This window comes from Cheilinus undulatus, linkage group 7 (assembly GCF_018320785.1).
Source record: "Cheilinus undulatus linkage group 7, ASM1832078v1, whole genome shotgun sequence".
Taxonomy (NCBI): Eukaryota; Metazoa; Chordata; class Actinopteri; order Labriformes; family Labridae; genus Cheilinus; species Cheilinus undulatus.
The window spans coordinates 37,389,735-37,409,873 of NC_054871.1; the positions used below are offsets into that span (position 1 = coordinate 37,389,735).

At 38.2% G+C, this 20,139-nt stretch overlaps 3 protein-coding genes across 3 annotated transcripts; 1 reads left to right on the forward strand and 2 right to left on the reverse strand.

The window, feature by feature from the left end:
* Positions 1 to 731: 731 nt before the first annotated feature.
* aatf (apoptosis antagonizing transcription factor) lies at positions 732 to 2,835 on the reverse strand. Its single transcript, XM_041790705.1, has one exon. It carries the CDS (start codon positions 2,785 to 2,787, stop codon positions 1,138 to 1,140), a length of 1,650 nt encoding a protein of 549 aa, XP_041646639.1. The 5' UTR covers positions 2,788 to 2,835; the 3' UTR covers positions 732 to 1,137.
* An 851-nt stretch (positions 2,836 to 3,686) lies between these two features.
* magoh (mago homolog, exon junction complex subunit) lies at positions 3,687 to 6,510 on the forward strand. The gene is made up of 5 exons (XM_041791672.1): positions 3,687 to 3,871; positions 4,177 to 4,235; positions 4,646 to 4,756; positions 6,124 to 6,206; positions 6,294 to 6,510. The coding sequence occupies exons 1-5, from the start codon at positions 3,781 to 3,783 to the stop codon at positions 6,391 to 6,393; spliced, it is 444 nt and encodes a 147-aa protein (XP_041647606.1). The 5' UTR covers positions 3,687 to 3,780; the 3' UTR covers positions 6,394 to 6,510.
* A 434-nt stretch (positions 6,511 to 6,944) lies between these two features.
* On the reverse strand, positions 6,945 to 12,791 carry cpt2 (carnitine palmitoyltransferase 2). Its single transcript, XM_041791671.1, has 5 exons — positions 12,268 to 12,791; positions 11,716 to 11,796; positions 11,503 to 11,609; positions 10,128 to 11,429; positions 6,945 to 7,642 (listed from the first exon to the last, which is right to left on the reverse strand). Exons 1-5 carry the CDS (start codon positions 12,444 to 12,446, stop codon positions 7,314 to 7,316), a joined length of 1,998 nt encoding a protein of 665 aa, XP_041647605.1. The 5' UTR covers positions 12,447 to 12,791; the 3' UTR covers positions 6,945 to 7,313.
* Between the last annotated feature and the right edge of the window lie 7,348 nt (positions 12,792 to 20,139).

The window sequence follows — 20,139 nt, forward strand, 5'->3', positions numbered from 1 at the left end:
ATGGGCAGCCAAACACAATTAATGAATCATTCCACATTAAACACATCACCACATAAGATAAACAGACTGTTCTTTCCTGTAGCTCAGGCCTTTATGTCAGGATGAAATTAGATGAATGAATCAGTGTGTAATTTTATCTACTTCAATTCCAGTAGTAAACGGACAAATCAGTTTAAATTACAGCCTTGTAAGCATTCATGACAAAAAAGAAGGCTATGCCAAACACATTGAGTAATCATCAATATTAAAATCAGTAAGTTAGCAAAATCAAGTATTTTTGGTAAACTACTCTTTAAAAATGACAATTAGAAAAAAAACATATTTAACTGGTATTCTGACACATTTCCATTTAGATATAATGCACTATTGTAATTTAATCTTTTTTTAATTTGCCAAACCTTAGTATCTACTCAGTACTTAAAGTAGACTTTAAATACTTTTTACTTTTCTTGAGCAGATTCATAGACCAGTACTTTCATTTAAGTAACTCTAATCAGAGTAACTTTTCTTTTACTTGAGTACAATAGTCATGTACTCTCCCAACCCCTGAGTAAATGTAGTTACTTTCCTCCCCTGAATGAACTACAGCAATAAGCTAAGAAACTAAGACTTAGGACTGTAAAAAAAAAAAAAAAAAGTTGATTTCTTTTGTAACACTCTTTGAATTGAATGGGACTAAATCTGATGAAATATGTAATCTTCACTTTGTTCCTGTGATATGAGTGTCCCAGTGTTATCTTTATTTTTTTAATTGTTTTTTGATTATTCATTTGATTTTATAACACTATTTGAGCGCTTGTCTGTTTGTTCTTTATTTCATAAAGCTTTCATTGAAAAAAGAAACAAACTAAATAACTTTAAGTAAAACTTTTACTTAAATATTTGATTCAGATTTCACCAGAAATATGCATCGATCGATCTCCAAATCTACATCGTATTCAAAGAATTTTGTTCTGGGGAGACACTTGTTATACAAATTAGTCCAATACACAAACAGAGCAAACATAACGATGAAAGCTTGTCAGTAAGGAGGTATTTTTAGGAACTTCAAGGTCCGCTTTGCTGAGTCCAAGTCCTAACTGCCCAAACTGCTGCTCTATATTATCCGCTGGTATGGAAAAAAAGTGTGTTCATGTTTCACTCCCTGGCTGTGGAGTTCTGACCAAAGAGTCCACGGTAGAGTTCAGTGCGCGCCTCGTCACTCATGGAGCTGTGATCGACAGGAGCCATAAAATTGACCAGCTTGCTGTGGATGTGGAATCTCACTTTACGTCCCTTGCTGGCTTTAGTGTCCACCTTCTTCTTTATCTTGCTGCGTAATTTCTGGATGGCCAGCCACTGCCTACCCATAGCCACCTGGTCATTGGGGTCTGCAGCACTCGTCTTCCGCTCTATAAGCTCTCTGAGCAGCTGGTGGTAGAAGTCGTCGTCATCAAATATGTCTTCATCCAGATCTTTCAGATGTGTGTTTGCTTTCAACTGTTGCTCTGCTGCTTCTCCTTCTGTGAAAACAGTCTCAGAGGTGAGAGAGGAGGTTTCCTTTTTCCCCAGGACTCTGTATTCAGAGCGGCGGGTCTGAGTACGCCTCACCAGCCTCTCCTTGTCCATTAGTACCTGTTCCACCTGTGTTAGTATGTTTCTATCAAAAGCTCCAAAACCCCTGTTGGTCTTGCCCATCGTTAATCTGGTTTTGTCGTGCCACTTCTGTAACGTAGCGTTACAGTAAGGTTGGAATGCAGCAAAACGTTTGGCCATAAAGTCCGGATACTCAGCCATCTCCAGTTTACGTTTCATGGCGCTATCCTCCTGAGCTGACCCCTCTTCTTCCTCATCCTCATCACTGTTTATCTCCTCATCCTCACCATCAGCTCCAGTCTTCCCCAGAGCGATGCTCCTGGTGTGTGGGTTCTGGTACAGCAGCTGGTCTTGCAGCTCCAGCAGGGATCTCTGAAGAGCTTTCAAAGCTTTGTGAGCATTTTTCAGCTCACCTGCAAGCTCAGCTCCGCCCCTCCTCTTGAATTCTGGGAGAGTCTCTGGCTGGGGAAGCTGGTTCGCCGTCACCAGAGCCTTCTGGGTTTTGATCCGGCCCTCGAGCAGGTGGTCCCACAGAGCCAGCTGGTTCTTCACAGCCTTCCCTTTATCAACCTCCTCGTCTACTTTGTCCTGGGAAAAGGTGTGGACAGCTCCATCTTCCTCTGCGTCTTCATCGTCCTCTCCCATCTCGTCATCATCATCATCGCTGCCCTCTGTGTCATCTCTACTCTCATCATCTTCCTCACTCATTCCGAGGTCATCCATGCCCTCAGTGAGTTTGTGGAAGTCCACTCCTTTAGGAAAGGTCACGTCTGCACCTTTGGTCTTTTTCTCTAGTTTGACATCAAGCTGTGCATCACTGTCCACCAGTTCCTCCTCCTCCTCATCTTCTAACTCATCATCATCATCATCAGCTTCTTCATCCCCCATAGATCCATCTTCCTCTAGCTCCTCTACGCTGCCCTCCTCCTCCTCCTCCTCCTCATCATCATCATCATCACCAGATCCATCAATATCAATCATCAGCTGCTTACGGGAGATTGCCTTCCCCACGTACCGTCTGTCAGTGTCTGTGAGCAGGGATGTGCTGTGCTTCCGCAGAGCGCTGTGGCCGACCTCATCTTCGTCATCGTCCTGGTTGGATTTATCTACAACTTTGGCTTTCGTTGCTTCATCCTCGTCATCTTCAGGGTCGGCAAATTTAGGCAAAGGATTCAACAAATCCTCGAGCTGCTGAGAAAATGAACCCGCCATGGGTACAAGTTTAGAAGAACCACACGTGTGCGGCGCAGATACAAGTGTTACTCGCTGCCGAAAGGAATGACGACAATAGTATGCGACGAGCATATTTATTTTTCCCCGAGTAGAGGCTTCCAGGCAGGCTTTTTCGACGGAATGCATTTTATTTTTGTACTTAGTACTCGCAGATGTGTGCTGCCCCGCTGCCACTTAGTCATGCCTAATTTCGAACAGTTATCTAAATGAATTAAGAAAAATGAACCATAACATAGAATAATGAAGGGAAAATTCTCAAACAAATACCAGACGAAGTAAAGGTAAAAATCTTGGCTAGTATTGCATGTCCAGATTTTTTTTTTTTTCATAAACAGTGAGTAAAACCGTTGTACCTACGACGGGGAAATCTTATTTTACGACTGTTTTGTTTGCTAAAGAAATATATTCATATAATTTTCAATTGTATTACAAATCTGGGTTTTGTTCAACTGAGCATTAGGCGATAGACCAAAAATCAAATCTCAATATTTCTTCAGAATCTTACTTGAAGTACCGAATAATTGAATTGAATTTAAATAATTTAAAAATTCCTCATCTTATGTAGATTTCAACAAACACAAGCAATACATTGTTTTATATTATAACAAATACAATATTAGATAGTTTAAATGACAAAGAAAGTACAAATTTGATTAAATTGAATTAAATCGAAATTGAAATTAAATGTTTTCCTGTAGGCCAGGCATATATGTTAGGATAGCATAACATGATATGCTGCATGAATCAGTATGAATTAGGTATCTTTATTTATCATATATTACATATATATCTTCTATTTACAGGGTCAAAATTGTGGCGACTTCCTGGAAGGAAAAACTCCGGGCAATGGGTCTGAATATCCTCTAGGTTCTTTACGCATGCGCTAAGTGTAGGCGAGGATTCAGGCTGCTCTTGTTAGCTAAGTTTTGCTCCGAAAACTTGACCAGAAAGGGTACTTTCTGGAGAGTAAAGATGTCAACAAGTGACTTTTATTTGAGATATTATGTTGGACACAAGGGAAAGTTTGGCCACGAGTTCCTAGAATTTGAATTCAGACCAGACGGTGAGTATTATTTGGCGGTAATACAGACGTGTTAGCTTTCGTGCGTTGTAGCTAACGTTAGCCACCCGGCAGTAGCTAGGCCGCAGATTGAGTTGCTAGCGCCAAATTTTCTCTTTAAAGTTCAGTGATGTGTTATATAAAGCACATTACAAACAGGAGTAATTTGAGTTGATATGTTCAAAGTGGAGCATTAATGTTTTGTTTTACTTTACTATACAGGCCCGAATGCCCCATGTGCCCTCTATGGATCAAAAAGCTCGTTTCCTCAAAGAAAAGCATTGTTTCTCATTTCTGATTTCTTTCAGGTAAACTAAGGTACGCGAATAACAGCAACTACAAGAATGACGTCATGATCAGAAAAGAGGTAAGAAGTCATTGAAACCCTCACCTGTACTGAAAACTGAATCAATGAATGTTAATGAGGATTGGTATTTATCAAAGGCATTGTTAACACAAGTCTCACGTATCATGATGAAGTCATAATCATCAAGAAGAATGGGACCAGTGTTCTTGATTTTAATTCTTACCTGCAGTAATGTTTGGTTGATGTGGTGAGGGATCTTCGAGCTTGATAGTGTTGCTCACAGAATAGTGAGATTAATTTTTCAGTATAACACATCACATAACTTCCAGTAAATGTTTTATACATGAAAATTGTTTTAACCAAATTTTCATATATGCCCATTCTCATATCATTCCTTTTTGGTAGGCATATGTTGCTATGTCTCACATGAAGTGTAAATAGTTTAATCTTATTTCTTTTTACCATCCCAGGCATATGTACATAAAAGTGTGATGGAGGAGTTGAAGAGGATCATTGATGACAGTGAGATCACCAAGGAAGACGATGCACTGTGGCCACCTCCTGACCGAGTTGGCAGACAGGTTTGAACACTGCTCAGATTATACCAGATTTAAAAGATTTGATTAATTTGATTTTATACTAAGTGCATTATTGTATGGGGTCCAGGGAAGTGGTATTTGTTGCAAAGCACCAAGCTAATTTCCAAAATTACTAAAGGTACACAACTATTGTACTCAAGTAAAAGTGCATTTATGATGGTTAAATTTTACTTAAGTAAAAATACTGGTCTAAAAATCTACTCAGGTAAAAAGTATTACTGTGTGTTATTTTGAAGTCAACAGAGGTGGAAAAAGTACAGGAGTATTGTGCTTAGGTTAAAGTACCAATATGCGGGTTAAAATTTACTTAAGAAGTAAAAGTACAGATTTCAAAATGTACTCAAAAAAGTCCATGTACGACACAATACTATTCAATTACAGCAATTTGAGTAAATGTGATTAGTCTCTTTCCACCAGTGTTAATTTCAGACAGGTTTTTGCTGTGTTGACGTGTTTTTTTTTTCCTTTTATCTCTCGGACTGGTAGCTTGATAGGTCACATATGCAGTTGTTATCACATGTTATGACCTAATTTATTTAAAATGGAAACGCTTATTTTGGAATTTAAACAAGAGCCCCCTTCCTGTAAGTATTTGGTTCACCCATTGATTATTGAACAACATTTTTGAGATTCAAACGTTTTTGAGTTTGAAAGGCATACATTTTGACTTTATAATGTCAAAATTTCAAGATAAAGTCATAAAATTATTACATTATTAAATTTCATAATTATAACTTTACAAGCAAGCAATCTGAAACTAGTGGTTGGATAATCCCAGTCTGCAGAAGTGTCTCCAAGTCCAGAAGGTAATGATAATGTGATGATAATGGGCAAAAAATTTCAAATACTTCTTTACTGCTCAGTCCCAGTAACAAGTATAATTTGAGTAGGCTCTCAACTGCAGGACTAGTGCAAGGCAAATGGCTTCATGTGACAGGATTTTCTTCCATTCAATCAGCTATTTTTGACTTTAACATAAAACCCCCTTAAGTTTTGATTCTTGTAAATTGATGGATTTTCACATAAATGTATGATACTGAATTTGAAAAATTATTTCCTTGTAAATGATCAATTCTTTTATTCAGTCCAAAGAACAAAAACATGTAGACTTTTCAGCCATTCATTATTATGTTCACATTTAAAAAGTGGTTTACAAATGTGCAGATCTGTGTACACATTAGCGAATGGATTTTGTATGCATTTGCAAATGATTTTGCAACAATAATAAAAGCTCCATACACAGGTCATGGTTTAGATGTCATCTTAAGTGAATCAACAACATAGTGATGACTTTGTATGAAATCATGTGAGTCTTATGAAAAACTTGTTTTGGTTGTTAAATCTTACAGGAGCTGGAGATCGTCATTGGTGATGAGCACATTTCATTCACAACATCCAAAATTGGCTCCTTGATTGATGTCAACCAATCAAAGTGAGTGACAAATATCTAAGACATGGTGAAGTCCAGTAAATAGTGTTGATGGTAGCATAACCTTTTATTTAAATTGTTCTTTTTCAGGGATCCTGAAGGTCTTCGTGTGTTCTACTACCTGGTGCAGGATCTGAAATGTCTCGTCTTCAGTCTCATCGGCCTACACTTCAAGATCAAGCCCATCTAAATGGGAATTCTGTTTTGGTTTAAATGCTTTAGCTAATGTTTCTGTTGTTGACTAGCGCATTTGTACATTTGCTTTTGGTGGAACTTTTTTATTTTAAATAAAGAGTGACAAGCTCGAGAAGTTTGTTACAGATGTCATTTGTTGGTATCAGGATTAACTTCTTACTGACAGCAACAAAGAATGAATTTAGCTTTTATTCTAGTTAAAATGTAAAGGGATTTTTGTTGGTTATCACATTAATGACAATGAGTACATGCAATTAAATTAGGTTTTATTTCAAAGACATTCACATCAATAAGGCTTTAAATGACAATGGCAAGAATGGATACTATTACAGTGATGATCAGTAAATGCTCTGGTGAGATTCACATTTTTATAAGGCACAGAATCTGGCTCCATACCCTTGTACCCTTGGATGTACTGCAAAGATTTCTTCACTAAATCTTAAAAGTCATACAGCATAATTAATACCTACACACTGGCAAACACCTAGTTAATGTACACAGTTTTCCGACGAGCATAGTTATTTAATTTTAACACATTGGTATTATGTGATGATGTTGGATTTTTTTTTTTTTTTTTTTTTTGAGAATGGTATGGATTTGTTTGGATGATAGAGGTCTTCTTCAGTAAGATTAAAAAGATTAACTATATTACACCTACATTAATATCCAAACAGTACATTTTACATTCCATTCTGTATTGCAAAGGTCTTGATTCATTCCCAAACGCTGAAGCACCATTATTCAACTTTTTTTCTTTCCTGCATAAAAAAATATTGAATCATTTTACTTTCGAATACTTTCTCAGTCAAGTTTAAAGACAATTTGAGGGCTAAGAATGATAGCCACTCTTACCTTCACTCTTTAGTAAAACTATATATTTTTCCTCTTTGGTGATACAAAAAAAAAAGCACATTTTTAGCAGAGTGCTTTTCCCTCCAACACCGTGAAAATGTCCTCCAAAGATTTGTGGACACACTGCAGGAATTCATGGACGTTACGAGTCGGGTAGCTGGACACGTTGCAGCCGATCCAATTGTCATGGACACCGTAGCCGACACCAAAGCCGTCAGGCACCACTGGGGCGAAGCCGCCGAGGCTCACAGCTGGACTGGTGAGGGTGCTGGTGGAGAGGATGTTATGGTTGATAGCGGCGTAGGCAGGGTCTGTGTACAGACTGTGAAGAGACTGTCCCTTGGAATTGGCGAGGTATCGCATGGCGAACAGGTGACGGTCAAACCCTTGGCCTGGTAAGAAAAGAGTTCAAACAGACATGCTTATGTTTGTGTGTCTAGACCAATTTATCAAACCCATTTGGTCCTAAAGCTGTATGAAACATCACCCTCTCTACTAACACCTAAGTATTGTCTAAAAAACTTTTTTAAAAAACTGCACAGGATTTCAAAGTAAAAAAAAAATGTATTTCACATCCTTAATTTCAGCTAGAGGCATGAGATGGAGAATATTTGGAAGCTTAGACCCTCGACTGCCTTTCCCCTTATGTTTTTCATCTTTTTTAAACTCGTCAATGAATCAAATAAAATGAAAAGTAAATGAATCAAATAAAAACTCATAAATCAAATAAAATTATCACCATTCTCTGCCTTGGCTAGTGGGTCCACATTCACACCATAGTCTGGGTTGCCACCATTGATGTTTTTGTTATCTAAAATATTGATGTAGCCATCGTCCTTGTCACTGCTCAATTTTAAAAGTCTTGCCATCCTTCAGCTTTTCTGAATGGAGGCTAAGACCAAGATATATCCCATCTGCTTTCCAGCATGCATTCTAGTGAATCGCAATGCATGCAAAGGAATCAGCTGTTTCAGCCACAAGATTGGGAATAAAATGTGAGTTCAGATTTAGCTGTAAGGTTATACAGTACCTATAGAAAGTATTCACCTCTTTGGATGTTGAAAACTTCTATTGATTTTATAAACCGATCATGATAAATATTTGGCTTCTCGGACAAAAAACAACTTGTCAATGTCAAAGTGAAAACAGATGTCTAAAAGTCATGTCAATTAAACATGTCATGTGAAATAAGTGATTGCATAATATTCATCCCCTTTAATGTGACTGACCTTGTTCAACAGAGGTTCAGGCTATTGGTACTAGTAGTCTCACAGTTAGTCAAATGGGTATTACTTGAGTGCAGTAAATGTGTTTCAAGGGATTGTAGTATAAAGGCACGTTTATTAGATGCACCTTTGGCTGTAATCACAGCCCTTTTCAAGTCCAGCCACAAACTATTGGATTGAGGTCTGGGCTTTGACTCGGCCACTCCAGAAAGATTCACCTTGTTGTCTTTAAACCATTTCTGTGTAGTTTTGTCTGTATGCTTTGGGTCATTGGCTTGCTGGAAAACAAATCGTCTATTAAGCCAGTGTTTCCCAACCAATTTTCCTTGGAGCCCCACCTACATGTACCTAAGAAAAGCAGAGCCCCACTAAGACTTGAGAGAAGAAAAAGTGACACACTGCCACCAAAAATCAACATAGATTTGAATTGTTTCACTGATAAAACCCTAACAACAGGTCTAGGCATACTTATCTTATCCAACGACTTTTGTATAACCTACTTAATTGCTTTATCATGGTTTTAGTCAATATTTGCTAATCGAGTTTTGGTGGCCTCAGAGCAGAAAATGCCCCACACCATTTCTTCACAAAACAGCTGTTGCATTCTACTTCAGGTTAGGTCAAACCTTATAATACATAACCTGGTTGGAGGTCCATATTTTACTGTTGTTATTGCACATTAAGGACAGGTCATGAAAGCCCCTTGGACATCAAAAGTACCTACTCAGTACTCAGTACTTTGGATGCATTTTAAATGACTTACTTTTTACTTTTACTTGAGTAGATTTATAGACCAGTTTTTTTTTTTACTTCAACTCAAGTAAATTTTAACCAGAGTAAAGGACTTTTACTAAAGTACAAGAGACTGGTACTTTTTCCACCTCTGAATTTACACATGTGCCATATTCCTTCCATTTCTTGATTATTGATTTAACTGAGCTCTGAAGGGTGTTCAGTGCCTTGGAAATCTTTTTGTATCAATCCCCTTGCCTAAACTTTTCAGTGACCTTTTTTTTGAGTTGCTTCAATTGTTCTTTTTTCATCATGATGTAATGGTAGCCAGTAATACTGATCAACCAGTGACTGGACCTTGCAGACATGAGTGTCTTTATACTACAAAGGCTTGAGACACAGTCATTGCACAGGTGATCCCCATTTCACTAACTGTGAGACTACTAGCACCCATATGCTGGACCTCTGTTGAATTAGATCAGTCAGTCACTGTAAAGGGGGTGAATCACTGATTTCGCCTTCGTTTAATTGACAGTGACTTTGTAGATATCTGTTTTCATTTTGACGTTAAAGAGGATTTTTTTTTTTTGGTCAAAAAAGGCCAAATTATATTGACCATGACTGATTTATACAATGAATAATAGGGTAAAACATCCAAGTGTGTCTCAGATATCTGAGTTGCAATAGTAGGAGAGAATTCAGGCTCAATCATAAGTTGTTATAACTATCCTACTGGGGCACTGCACAATAGTAAATCAAGATGGTTCAGCCTAGATATACTTTTCTGTTAAATGATCAAAGCACCTTGTAAAACTGACAAAAGAAAAGGCACATTACAGCACAATCACTCCATGGAAAAACGTGTCAGATTCAATGTTTTTGAGATAGAAAACAAAAATGTAGCATGTCTCATACATACCCATAGCTGCTTCCTTAGTGAGCTGCCCGTGATACTTGGAGCACTCATCAAGCATGCCACGCAGTTGCTCCACACTGTGTTGTCCAGGCTCACAAACAAAGGCGGTTGCACACTTTTTTGTGTACATGGTGGCAGGCCGGATGGTTTCTGTGCGGCCATGTTTGAATGCTGCTGTGCTGCATGACTCGTATGTGGCCACAGTCTGCCCATACTGCCTCAGGAAACCCATCTGAAAAGCCAGCTGTGCGATAGCATCTGGACTCAACTTGCTCTTCTTTAACTGTTCCTTCCCACCTTTCTTGAACTCCATAGCATCAATAGTTAGTTTCGACACAGCTGAATCAAAATTCTCCTTGGCTTTCTTGATGCCATTTTCCAGCTCGCTGTCTAGCTTGAACTGCAGCCTGCGCACAGCCGAGGCTGAATCTACATTAGCAGGGGCAGAGCCCGGGTGAACCAGCGGCTTCTCTGTTGTGTCTTTAAAGATCTCATTCTGAAAGCGGAGCACAGCTACACCATCACCCCAGGAGTGCTCAAAATTGATTGCTGCCTGTCCGTCTTTGGTCATAATGATGGTGAAGGACTTGTCATACCACCGGTTGCAGCCATCGCCGTACAGCATGTTGTGAGAGATGTGGATGTGGTCCTTCATGGCTTCATCGTCCAGAGAGAGACAGAAAAGTGCACTGTCAACAACACGTAAATCCTCTGCATTTCCAGCAGCTAACTTGTCCCTTAATCCAGCCCACACATCCCTGTTCTCACTGGTCAGGACGCCGAGAGGAAAGGCGGGCGCTGGCGTTGGGTCGGACAATATGTACTTCAAGTGGGACTGGATCTCTGCAGGACTCACCAAATTCCCATCCCTGTCTACAATGTCAAACACATACATGTTGCCTTTCCTCATTACAAGCAGATGCCGCCCCTTATCATCAGTAAAGAGCTCATCTCTGCCCTTTCTTGGAACCCGAGTTGAGTTGAAGAGGCGAAAGTACTGAGACATGTCCAAGGGGTAAGCATTAACCATGTACGCTCCATACCAGGACAGTGAAGACGGGACCCAACGGATTAGCTTTTTAAAGCCATCTGTGTCGCTCTTTGCTGGGTTAAGATGGAAAACCTCTGGCTCCAGTATCCCAGCTCGCAGCGTTTTCATGAAGCGTACAGCTGAACACACCATATTGGTCGCTCTGACAAGCTGGTTGTTGTACTCTGGCTTTGGGTCGGGATTGAAGGACATGAAGGGGTTGAAGTTAAGCACCACAGAGTCACGTGCAGAAAGATACATGTCAAACCATGGTCCTGAAAAAAACGAGAGATGATTCAGTTACATGATTACTTCAAAGTTGTGGATCATTACAAAAGTAAAACATACCCGAGATGTAGCTTGTGTGCTTATTATTTTTGTCCTGAGCAACCAGTTCTTCATGCAGCTGTTTCCCAACACCATTCTGGAAATCCTGTGCAAGTTTCTCTGTTGTTCTAAGATTTAATAATGACAAATATTGCAGATTAAATTCAACATGCCAGAAATTATTAAAAAGTATCAAATTATTTTCATAAAAGCTGATTGACTTGTGAAACTTACTTGAACTGTTCACTATCCAACAGAGGTCCTTGAGCAGCTAAATACCTCTTGATAGTGTCCTCCAGTTTTGGAATGGGAAGCCTAAACAATGATTCAAAATACTTGGTTATTAAAGAAATAAAATATTGCAGTGTTTTTCACAGATACATGTTTACTGTAACTATTACTGTTTATGAATGTTAGTGATTATAAGACAGTTTACAACTCGTTATTGAATAAAATTAACAATTAAGAAACTGTTTGCATATTTTTCTTGTAAAAGTAAAAGTCAATTGGCATAATAAAGACGGGAGACCCCTGGTCCTGCAGGAGAGATGCCAGTACTGTCATCGCCTCCTAGTGGCCATGAATAGTAAAGTCAACTATACACTTTCACCTAGATTCATTTAAAGGCTTCATAGGTCACCTTCTCTACATATAAAACACATTTCCTCATTCAAACGACATTTCCAATGTAGTTTATACACATATTTGGCCGAAACTATGGTTCAAATAAGTAATTTGTGGTTAAAATGAAAACTATCCAGATTGGTGCCAGCTGGAGCTTCTTACCTGGGTAAACTCTTCTGATAATGCATCGATGGTACCACACTTTGGTGCAGATACTCCCTCGTTACTTGATTGCTGCTGTAGTTTCTCTTATCGATGCCAAAAGCAGCTGTTCTTAAATGAATTAGGTTTCCTGATTTCTTTACAGTAGCAAGGCATTGCATTGAAAGCAGGTTGGCCATGGTGTTAGATAGTAAACGGACCTCCGACTGAGGGTTGTTTTGTCTACTTAACGTGATAAACCACCGGTACTGATTAAAGGAAAGCCTCGAGAAACGTCCGTCTCTCGGCTGTCAATGCAGGTAAATACGATAGCCTGTTAGCATTAGCCAGTAGCATTAGCTGGTAAATTACCTTAGCTGACCTGTTTGTTTAAGAGTCTTTTTGACACCAAAGGTGGGTTATGTCTACCTGACTATGCACCTCGTATCTATAAATCCACTCTAGATGTGACGTGTTCACTGTTAAATGACAGGTTAGAGAAAACACTTAAATACAGAATTAAAAACAGGAAGTCTAACCGGCAAAACGAGTCACGTGACAAATATGACTTCTTCGGCTGTTTCAGTTTTTTTTTTAAACTCCAGTCAAACTTTCTTCATCCAATCATAGATACATTAAACGAAGTAAAATAAATAAAAAGACTCATACATACAAACAAATTTACTTTTATCATGACAAGGATTTTCAAATAAATAGCATGTAATAGTCATTTAATGATCAAAATGTCTTAATGTTTTTTGTGCCTCACATCAGATATAGATGTGATTTATTGCTTCACGTCATTCATATAATGTAAGAAGTAGGTTTGGAGTCAATCCATTTTGTCCTGTGGATATAGAATTTTTCAAAAATAATAAATAGTTGTATACAATATAGTATGTCCTTGTCCATCTCATTTGTTTTAAAGTAAGGTGAATTTGGCTCAAATGGGTCAGGTTTTTGAAAAAGTACACGTATATTGTACTCAAGTATAAGTACAGTTACTTTGCTGAACCTTCACTAAAGTACTGAAAAATAAATCTGCTCAAGTAAAAGTAAAATCTATTTGATTTAAAGTTTAATTTAAGTACTAAGTTCTGAATAGCTACTGAGGGGTTTTCATAGCAAAATGTGATCTTTCCTTATTGGTAAGAACAACAAGAGAACAGGTTATTCAGGCAAAGTCAGACTTCTATAATGACGTTAAACACACAGCAAAATTGACAGTATTAAATTAACTCATATGGAGTAACATTTAACACTTCAAAAGGGTCTGTGTTGGTCTACATTACATGTAGTTAAACTACATGTTTGAAAGTGCTGATAGCTTAAAATGACAAGGAGCTGCGCCTGAAGTCACGGACAAGAACTCTAACTCAGTAGATAACTTTATACATGGTGCCAAAGTGGGGGGTTTGGGATTGTGATATGGAATCATTCTCTTATTATGTGCTAATTTTTGGTCAAAAGACGTGGAACAAGTACAAGAGTACTGTACTTAATTAAAATTAAAGTTACTCTGCTTTGAAATTTGCTTAAATAGAAGTAAAAGTACTGGTTTCAAAATGTACCCAAAAGACTACTCAATTACAGTAGTTTGAGTAAATGTAATTAGTTACTTTCCACCCCTGCTATTTGACTGTCAAATATGTCATGCACAAGTACTTATGACATTTTTATAAATGGGCACACACATTTTTAATATCTATGTAAAACAAATGTGGGGAAAAATACAAATATTTTTGGACCATCAGAGTATCAAGATACTTATTTTGAGCTAAACCACTGCATTCAGGTAAACTGGGGCGATAGTGATTTCATATAAAACCAGATATTTTCTTGATGTACAAAATAAACAAGACTATGAAACATTTCATGCATGAAGAATTATTTCATTGAAAAATAGATTTTAAATACAGCTGATCGTGTTGAACTATTTCTTTATGCTGGTGTTTTTGTTTCTGTTGTATGTGCTGATTGTGCATGTGAAAGTCAAATAAGTACAGCAACTTTGCTCCTATTGCACCTTTGCAAAGTGATATTTACAAGTCTTTGCCAAAATTTCAACATTTAGTGTCTACACTTTGTTTATTAGCCTCTCTGGCCCGTTAAATCATGAAACTCCTTTATGCCAATGACCTTTTAGAGTTTCTTTTTCAGAAAGTTAAACACATCCAACAAAAAACAGTCTAGAGTCAAAGGTGTAGAATCGATCATTCAAATGCTGAAGTCAATGACCAACACAAAAAACAAACGACCTGCAGTAAAATCTTATTGACTTTTCTTTTCTTGTTTGTGACAAGTAACTGTTCTGTTTACTTTCAGAGACACTCAAACATGCAAGTAACACGAAAGCCTCATTAGTAGATGGAAAATGTTTATTTTTACACTCAGTCATTTCATGTAAGGTGAATGTCAGCATAAGCATAGCAGGTTAACCCTTGGAACCCCAATACGGTTTTTGCCATTCTAGGCCCACCTGTATTTTTTATGCAAAAATGCCTGTAGAATCTTAACCCTTTCAAGCACAATCAAGTTCTAAACATCTGTTTTATCAGGGCACCCTGGACTATCAGAATATGTTTGTTGCAAAGACACAAGTAAAAGAACAAAATGGAAATTTAACGTCATAGAACTTTATACAAATCCCAGTTAGATCAACAATGGACAAGCCTTTTCACATCAGCATTTTATTTTTACAAGCCTTGCATATCAGGACAAAATCCTTACTAACAGAACAGAGGCTATCACTATTATTTATCTCCATGAAACCAGTTTACATACACACATGCAGTGCTCCAGTGCATACAATGCGCATGAATCCCCATTCTTCTCATTATTTGGGCCGTAGAGGACTGTTTTCTTTTTCCTTTCCAAACTTGCAGATAACTATCTTGTCTCTTGGTGATTCTTAGCTGGCCCTTATTGGTTGCTACCGCCAAGAAAACAATAGTAGAAGAAAGCAGAGCATTGTGATTGGCTGTAAGCTAACAAGCAGTTGTTGCCTTTTACATCCCATGTTAAAATGCATGAATGATGGCAACGCTGACGATTTTAAACAACAAAAGCATAATAAATCATACTATCATGGATTTAGCCATGTGGATTTGTATTATCAAAGCTCTGAATAAACAGCACCTTCTACACCTAGAGGATGAGGGTAAATGTTCTGGAAGGGATGTAAATGCCAGGAGCTATCTGTAGATTGGCTAAAAGGTCGGCTTCAGTTTACAGTTTACTCCACAGAGATCTGTCCTGTGATTCCTTAGATATTGTGGACAAAGCATGCACTTCCGCTTAGGATCACTGATGAGCCGGCAGGGTTTGGAGGGTTAAACATGCACCCTAATGTCACTGACAGATGGAGGCATAGACAGTGTTAATAATATATTACAGTAATAATATAAAATAGATATATAATATAATATTATATATGTATAATATAAATGTAGATATATAATATATATTGCTTTTGACTCATTTTACCTCTGCACTGCTGCATAGCCACTAAGTTAATAACAAAACACCATTTTTACAACCATTACAAACTAAAGACCAAAGACAACTTCTCTCAAAGATAGTAGGTACATTTATTGTTTCCCCATTGTTTTTTATCTTGCAAAATGATATCTATTATTGTTTTAAACACTTTGGCCATCAACTTTTGTATGAAAGATGACATCAGTAAATCTGAGAGCAGCTGAGCTGAACTGTGATGTCACAGCGCCTAAGTTTTGCACAAAAAAAAGCTCCACCTTAAATTAAACTAAAATTTTAAACCTCACTTCTCTACCTTTGCTCTTCTTTTATACAGAGGTCACTTTGAGTGATGATTGTGTGCTGAATTATGAGTTTGTTTTGTTTGTCTCATATGGCAAGGATTTTCTTTTTTTTTTTTCTCAATACAGGTACTTTTTAAAGAGGCACTTAACCAAGGCTTGGATTGAATCCTGTGTAATTCTTTGAATATCTAGTTAAACATCCCCTGACCTTTAAACAGAAAACATTTAATGTCAGTGCCTTAAGCCTTCATATTTTTGATTCATTGCACAGAAAATGATCTTGCAACTTGCCATGTAATTTATATTCATATGGCCAGCAGGGGGCAGTGTTGGATCAGTGGTTGTCCTCAGCCTGTGTGGTCTCAGTGAGCTAAAACCCAACACATCAAATAAAGAGGGAAAAAAGACCAGACAGAATCCTGTAACAGCATCACCCAGCAAGCCTTCATCCCTGTCATTTGTGTTGTGAGCGGCTGTTAGGTGCTTGGCCTGAGCCCTCCCCCACAAGCAAGCCTCCGCCACTATCCGTGCACCCCCACCCCCTGCCTCGCATCCAGGGTGATAGTTCACTGCTTCCATTAGTCTGATGAGATTTTCTGATGTTTGCCTCTGCTCGTGCTGTGTGCATGAGATTCAGTGTCATTTGCTGACCTGCCCTCTTTGCATGAAGACAACAGCACTCTAAACCTTTAAATTGTCTCTTATCTGGCTGTCTGATACATTTATCTTGCTGTTATTCTCAAAGATTCACCCATCTCTGTTTCTCCAACAAATGAAGTGATATTAGAATTATTTACATTGGCAATTGGCATTAAAACTGTAATGTCATCACACTCATCATCAGGTCAGCACAACTGTGCACGCACAATATTGTATATTGCATATTAGGGATGTCTTGTATGTCTTTCTACTCAGCTGAACATTTATAGTTAGATGAATTCTTGAGAGTGAAGTAAACAAAATATTGCACACCGTTATTAGTGAAAATTGCATAGTATTATCTGTAACCTATAAATCAAACATTATAACTTACATTTTAACAAAGAAATGAGAAGGATATTTTGCCAACTTATTGGAAGAAGGTTAGGTCGAAAAAAAAAAACAATTACTGATAGATTTAATTCAATATAAACTCCTTGGAAAAACAAAGTCTTATCTGGGCTAAGGAGAAAAAGAACTGGACTGTTGCTCGGTGGTCTAATGTCCTCTTTAAAGACAGAAACCATTTAAGCATTTAATTTGGAAATCAAGGTCACAGAGTCTGGGGGAAGATCAGAGAGGCACAGAATCCAAGGTGCTTGAAGTCCAGTGTTTTAAGGTTCCACAGTCAGTGATGGTTATGGTGCCATGTCATCTGCTGCTGTTGGTCCACTGTGCTTTATCGAGTCCAGAGTCAACACTGTAATTCATCTGCCAGGGCTTTTAGAGCACTTCATGCCTCCATCTGCTGAGAAGCTTTATGGAAATACCGATTTCCTTTTCCAGCAGGACTTAGCACCTGCCCACAGTGAGCTAAAACTACCAGAAACTGGTTTGCTGACCGTGGTGTTACTGTTCTTGATTCTGACCAGCCAACTGTCTGACCTGAACCCCAAAGAGAATGTCTGAGTAAATGTCAAGAGGAAGATGGGAGACGGCAGACTCAACAATACAGACGAGCTGATTGCTGCTATCAAAGCAACCTGGGCTTCAACAATAGCCCATGAGTGTCACAGACTGATTGGCTCCATGCCACGTCACATAGATGCAGTAATTTGTGCTAAAGGGGCTCCAACCAATGACTGAAAATGAGCATAATTTTCCAGAAGGTCAACATTTCTGTATAATAAATCCTTTTTTTTCTTTGGACTGGTGTTTGTGATATCCTCATATTTTGAGATAGTGGATTTTTGATTTTCATGAGCTGTAAGCTTTAATCATCAACACTTAAACATAAATAGCCTTGAAATAATGCACAATGTAATGATGAATCTATAATATGTGTAAGTATCACATCAATTGAATCGCAGGAAGAAAAAAATGTTTATTATATTTTTTTCAGATGCACCTGTACATGCACTGTAAAGTCAACACTAACAACAGCAACATTTTTTCAAACTGAGCAAGCATATATTTAAAGGTCCTGCTTTTGTATTACCTTTCACTAACTGATTAGGAAACCTCATTTCGTATGGTGTATTTTTTCCCCCTTCTCTGTTGTCCCAAGTTTTTTATTTTAACACTTGGTTTGGTCATGTGTCTCAACATAATGTCCCTTCACTTGTACTGTCCTGCATCACTCAATTAAAAAAAGGAAATGTAATTACTCAGTTCTTTCCACAATGGGGGAGATTTAGTATTTCGACATTTGTGTATGTCGAATTTAGTTGTGATAATGATATTATTAATCAAAAATTAACATTGTTTGTTGTTAAAAAGTTCTACAAATTGGATTATATGTCTCTGAAGAAATTCATGTTTATGGATTTTTAGAGGTTAGGTACTCATCAGAGGATATCCATAAGGTTTGCATTATTTCAGGAGTATAATATAAGGCTTCTGTTGTTTCTACATTTGTGCTCCACAAATAACAAATATTCACTTCTAATTTAAATGTTTCTTTAATAGATTCATTTGAAGTATAAATGTTATGTAGGTTTAAAATGTATTTCCTTGTATTTAGGAGGAAGTGCAAAGTTTTTTAAAATTTGGTTCTAATAACCTACATTGATTTTTTCCCCCATATTCCCAGAGCTTCAGTGTCATTTAAGTTGGCCAGAGCATACTGTATTTTCCAGTTGTCTAAGAGTTTTATTATTGTTATTTTTGTGAGAAATCAGTGTAGTTCAAATCTGAGGCCATGGTCCTTAGTCGGAAAAGGGTGGAATGCCCTCTCCAGGTTAGGAAAGAGATCCTGCCCCAAGTGGAGGAGTTCAAGTATCTCGGGGTCTCGTTCACGAGTGAGGGAAGAATGGAACGGGAGATTGACAGGCGGATCGGTGTGGCGTCAGCAGTGATTCAGTCTCTGCATCGGTCTGTCGTGGTGAAGAAAGAGCTGAGTCGAAAGGTCGATCTACGTTCCTACCCTCACCTATGGCTACGAACTGTGGGTTGTGACCCAAAGAACGAGATCACGGATACAGGCAGCTCAAATGAGTTTCCCCCGCAGGGTGTCTGGGCTCTCCCTTAGAGATAGGGTGAGGAGCTCAGCCATCCGGGACAGACTCAGAGTAGAGCCGCTGCTCCTCTGCGTTGAGAGGAGCCAGATGAGGTGGCCCAGGCATCTGGTCTGGATGCTGATGCCTCCCTGGTGAGGTGTTCCAGGCATATCCCACTGGGAGGAGGCTTTGGGGAAGACCCAGGACACACTGGAGAGACTATGTTGCTCGGCTGGCCTGGGAACGCCTTGGGATCCCCCAGGAAGAGCTGGATGAAGTGGCCGGGGAGAGGGAGGTCTGGACTTCCCTGCTTAAGCTGCTGCCCCCGCAACCCGATCTCAGATGAGCGGAAGAAGATAGATGGATGGATAGATGGATGGATCAGTGTAGCTTATAATAATAATTTGTAATTGAGGTACTTGAGTATTTTGTAGATTGTTTTTAATAATTGATCAAGATTCTTTGGTATGTTTAGTGTCACCATTTAGTTTAACAGAGATCAATACAGATTATCATTAAACTCCATTTTGAGTATATTACCATTTTCATCCATTAGATCACAGGTGTCAAACTCAAGGCCTGGGGGCCAAATCTGGCCCATGGAACAGTTAAATCTGGCCCGCAAGATGGTCTAGTATTTCTGTTATAACTGGCCCATCAGTACAAGGTCTGCAGATTTCCTTGAGTATAAAAATGTAAACTTAGCCTTGATGAGTTTAGATATCCTTGTTAAGTCACAAAATCTGAAAAAGTAAGGAGTAAAAGTATTTAGATAAGAAGTCAGGAATGTGGGAAAAGAAACTAATTTGTGTTTTAATTAACATTTTCAATTTTGCATCTCACAATTAGGACTCAAATTTGGGATTTAGACTTTAAATTTCATATTTTGAGTATTTCAACTCATAATTTTGAATTCTCATATAATATTTTGAGCTTTAAGATTCATAATTCTAATTTTAATTGATATTTTCACC

Coding starts and splice junctions, on each gene's coding strand:
- aatf (XM_041790705.1), bottom strand. CDS start 2,787: ATGGCGGGTTCATTTTCTCAGCAGCTCGAGGATTTGTTGAATCCTTTG.
- magoh (XM_041791672.1), top strand. CDS start 3,781: ATGTCAACAAGTGACTTTTATTTGAGATATTATGTTGGACACAAGGGA. Junction 4,236..4,645: donor ACGTCATGATCAGAAAAGAG/GTAAGAAGTCAT, acceptor TTACCATCCCAG/GCATATGTACATAAAAGTGT. Junction 4,757..6,123: donor CTGACCGAGTTGGCAGACAG/GTTTGAACACTG, acceptor TAAATCTTACAG/GAGCTGGAGATCGTCATTGG.
- cpt2 (XM_041791671.1), bottom strand. CDS start 12,446: ATGGCCAACCTGCTTTCAATGCAATGCCTTGCTACTGTAAAGAAATCA. Junction 11,430..11,502: donor GCACACAAGCTACATCTCGG/GTATGTTTTACT, acceptor CGTTTTTTTCAG/GACCATGGTTTGACATGTAT. Junction 7,643..10,127: donor CACTAAGGAAGCAGCTATGG/GTATGTATGAGA, acceptor TTTTCTTACCAG/GCCAAGGGTTTGACCGTCAC.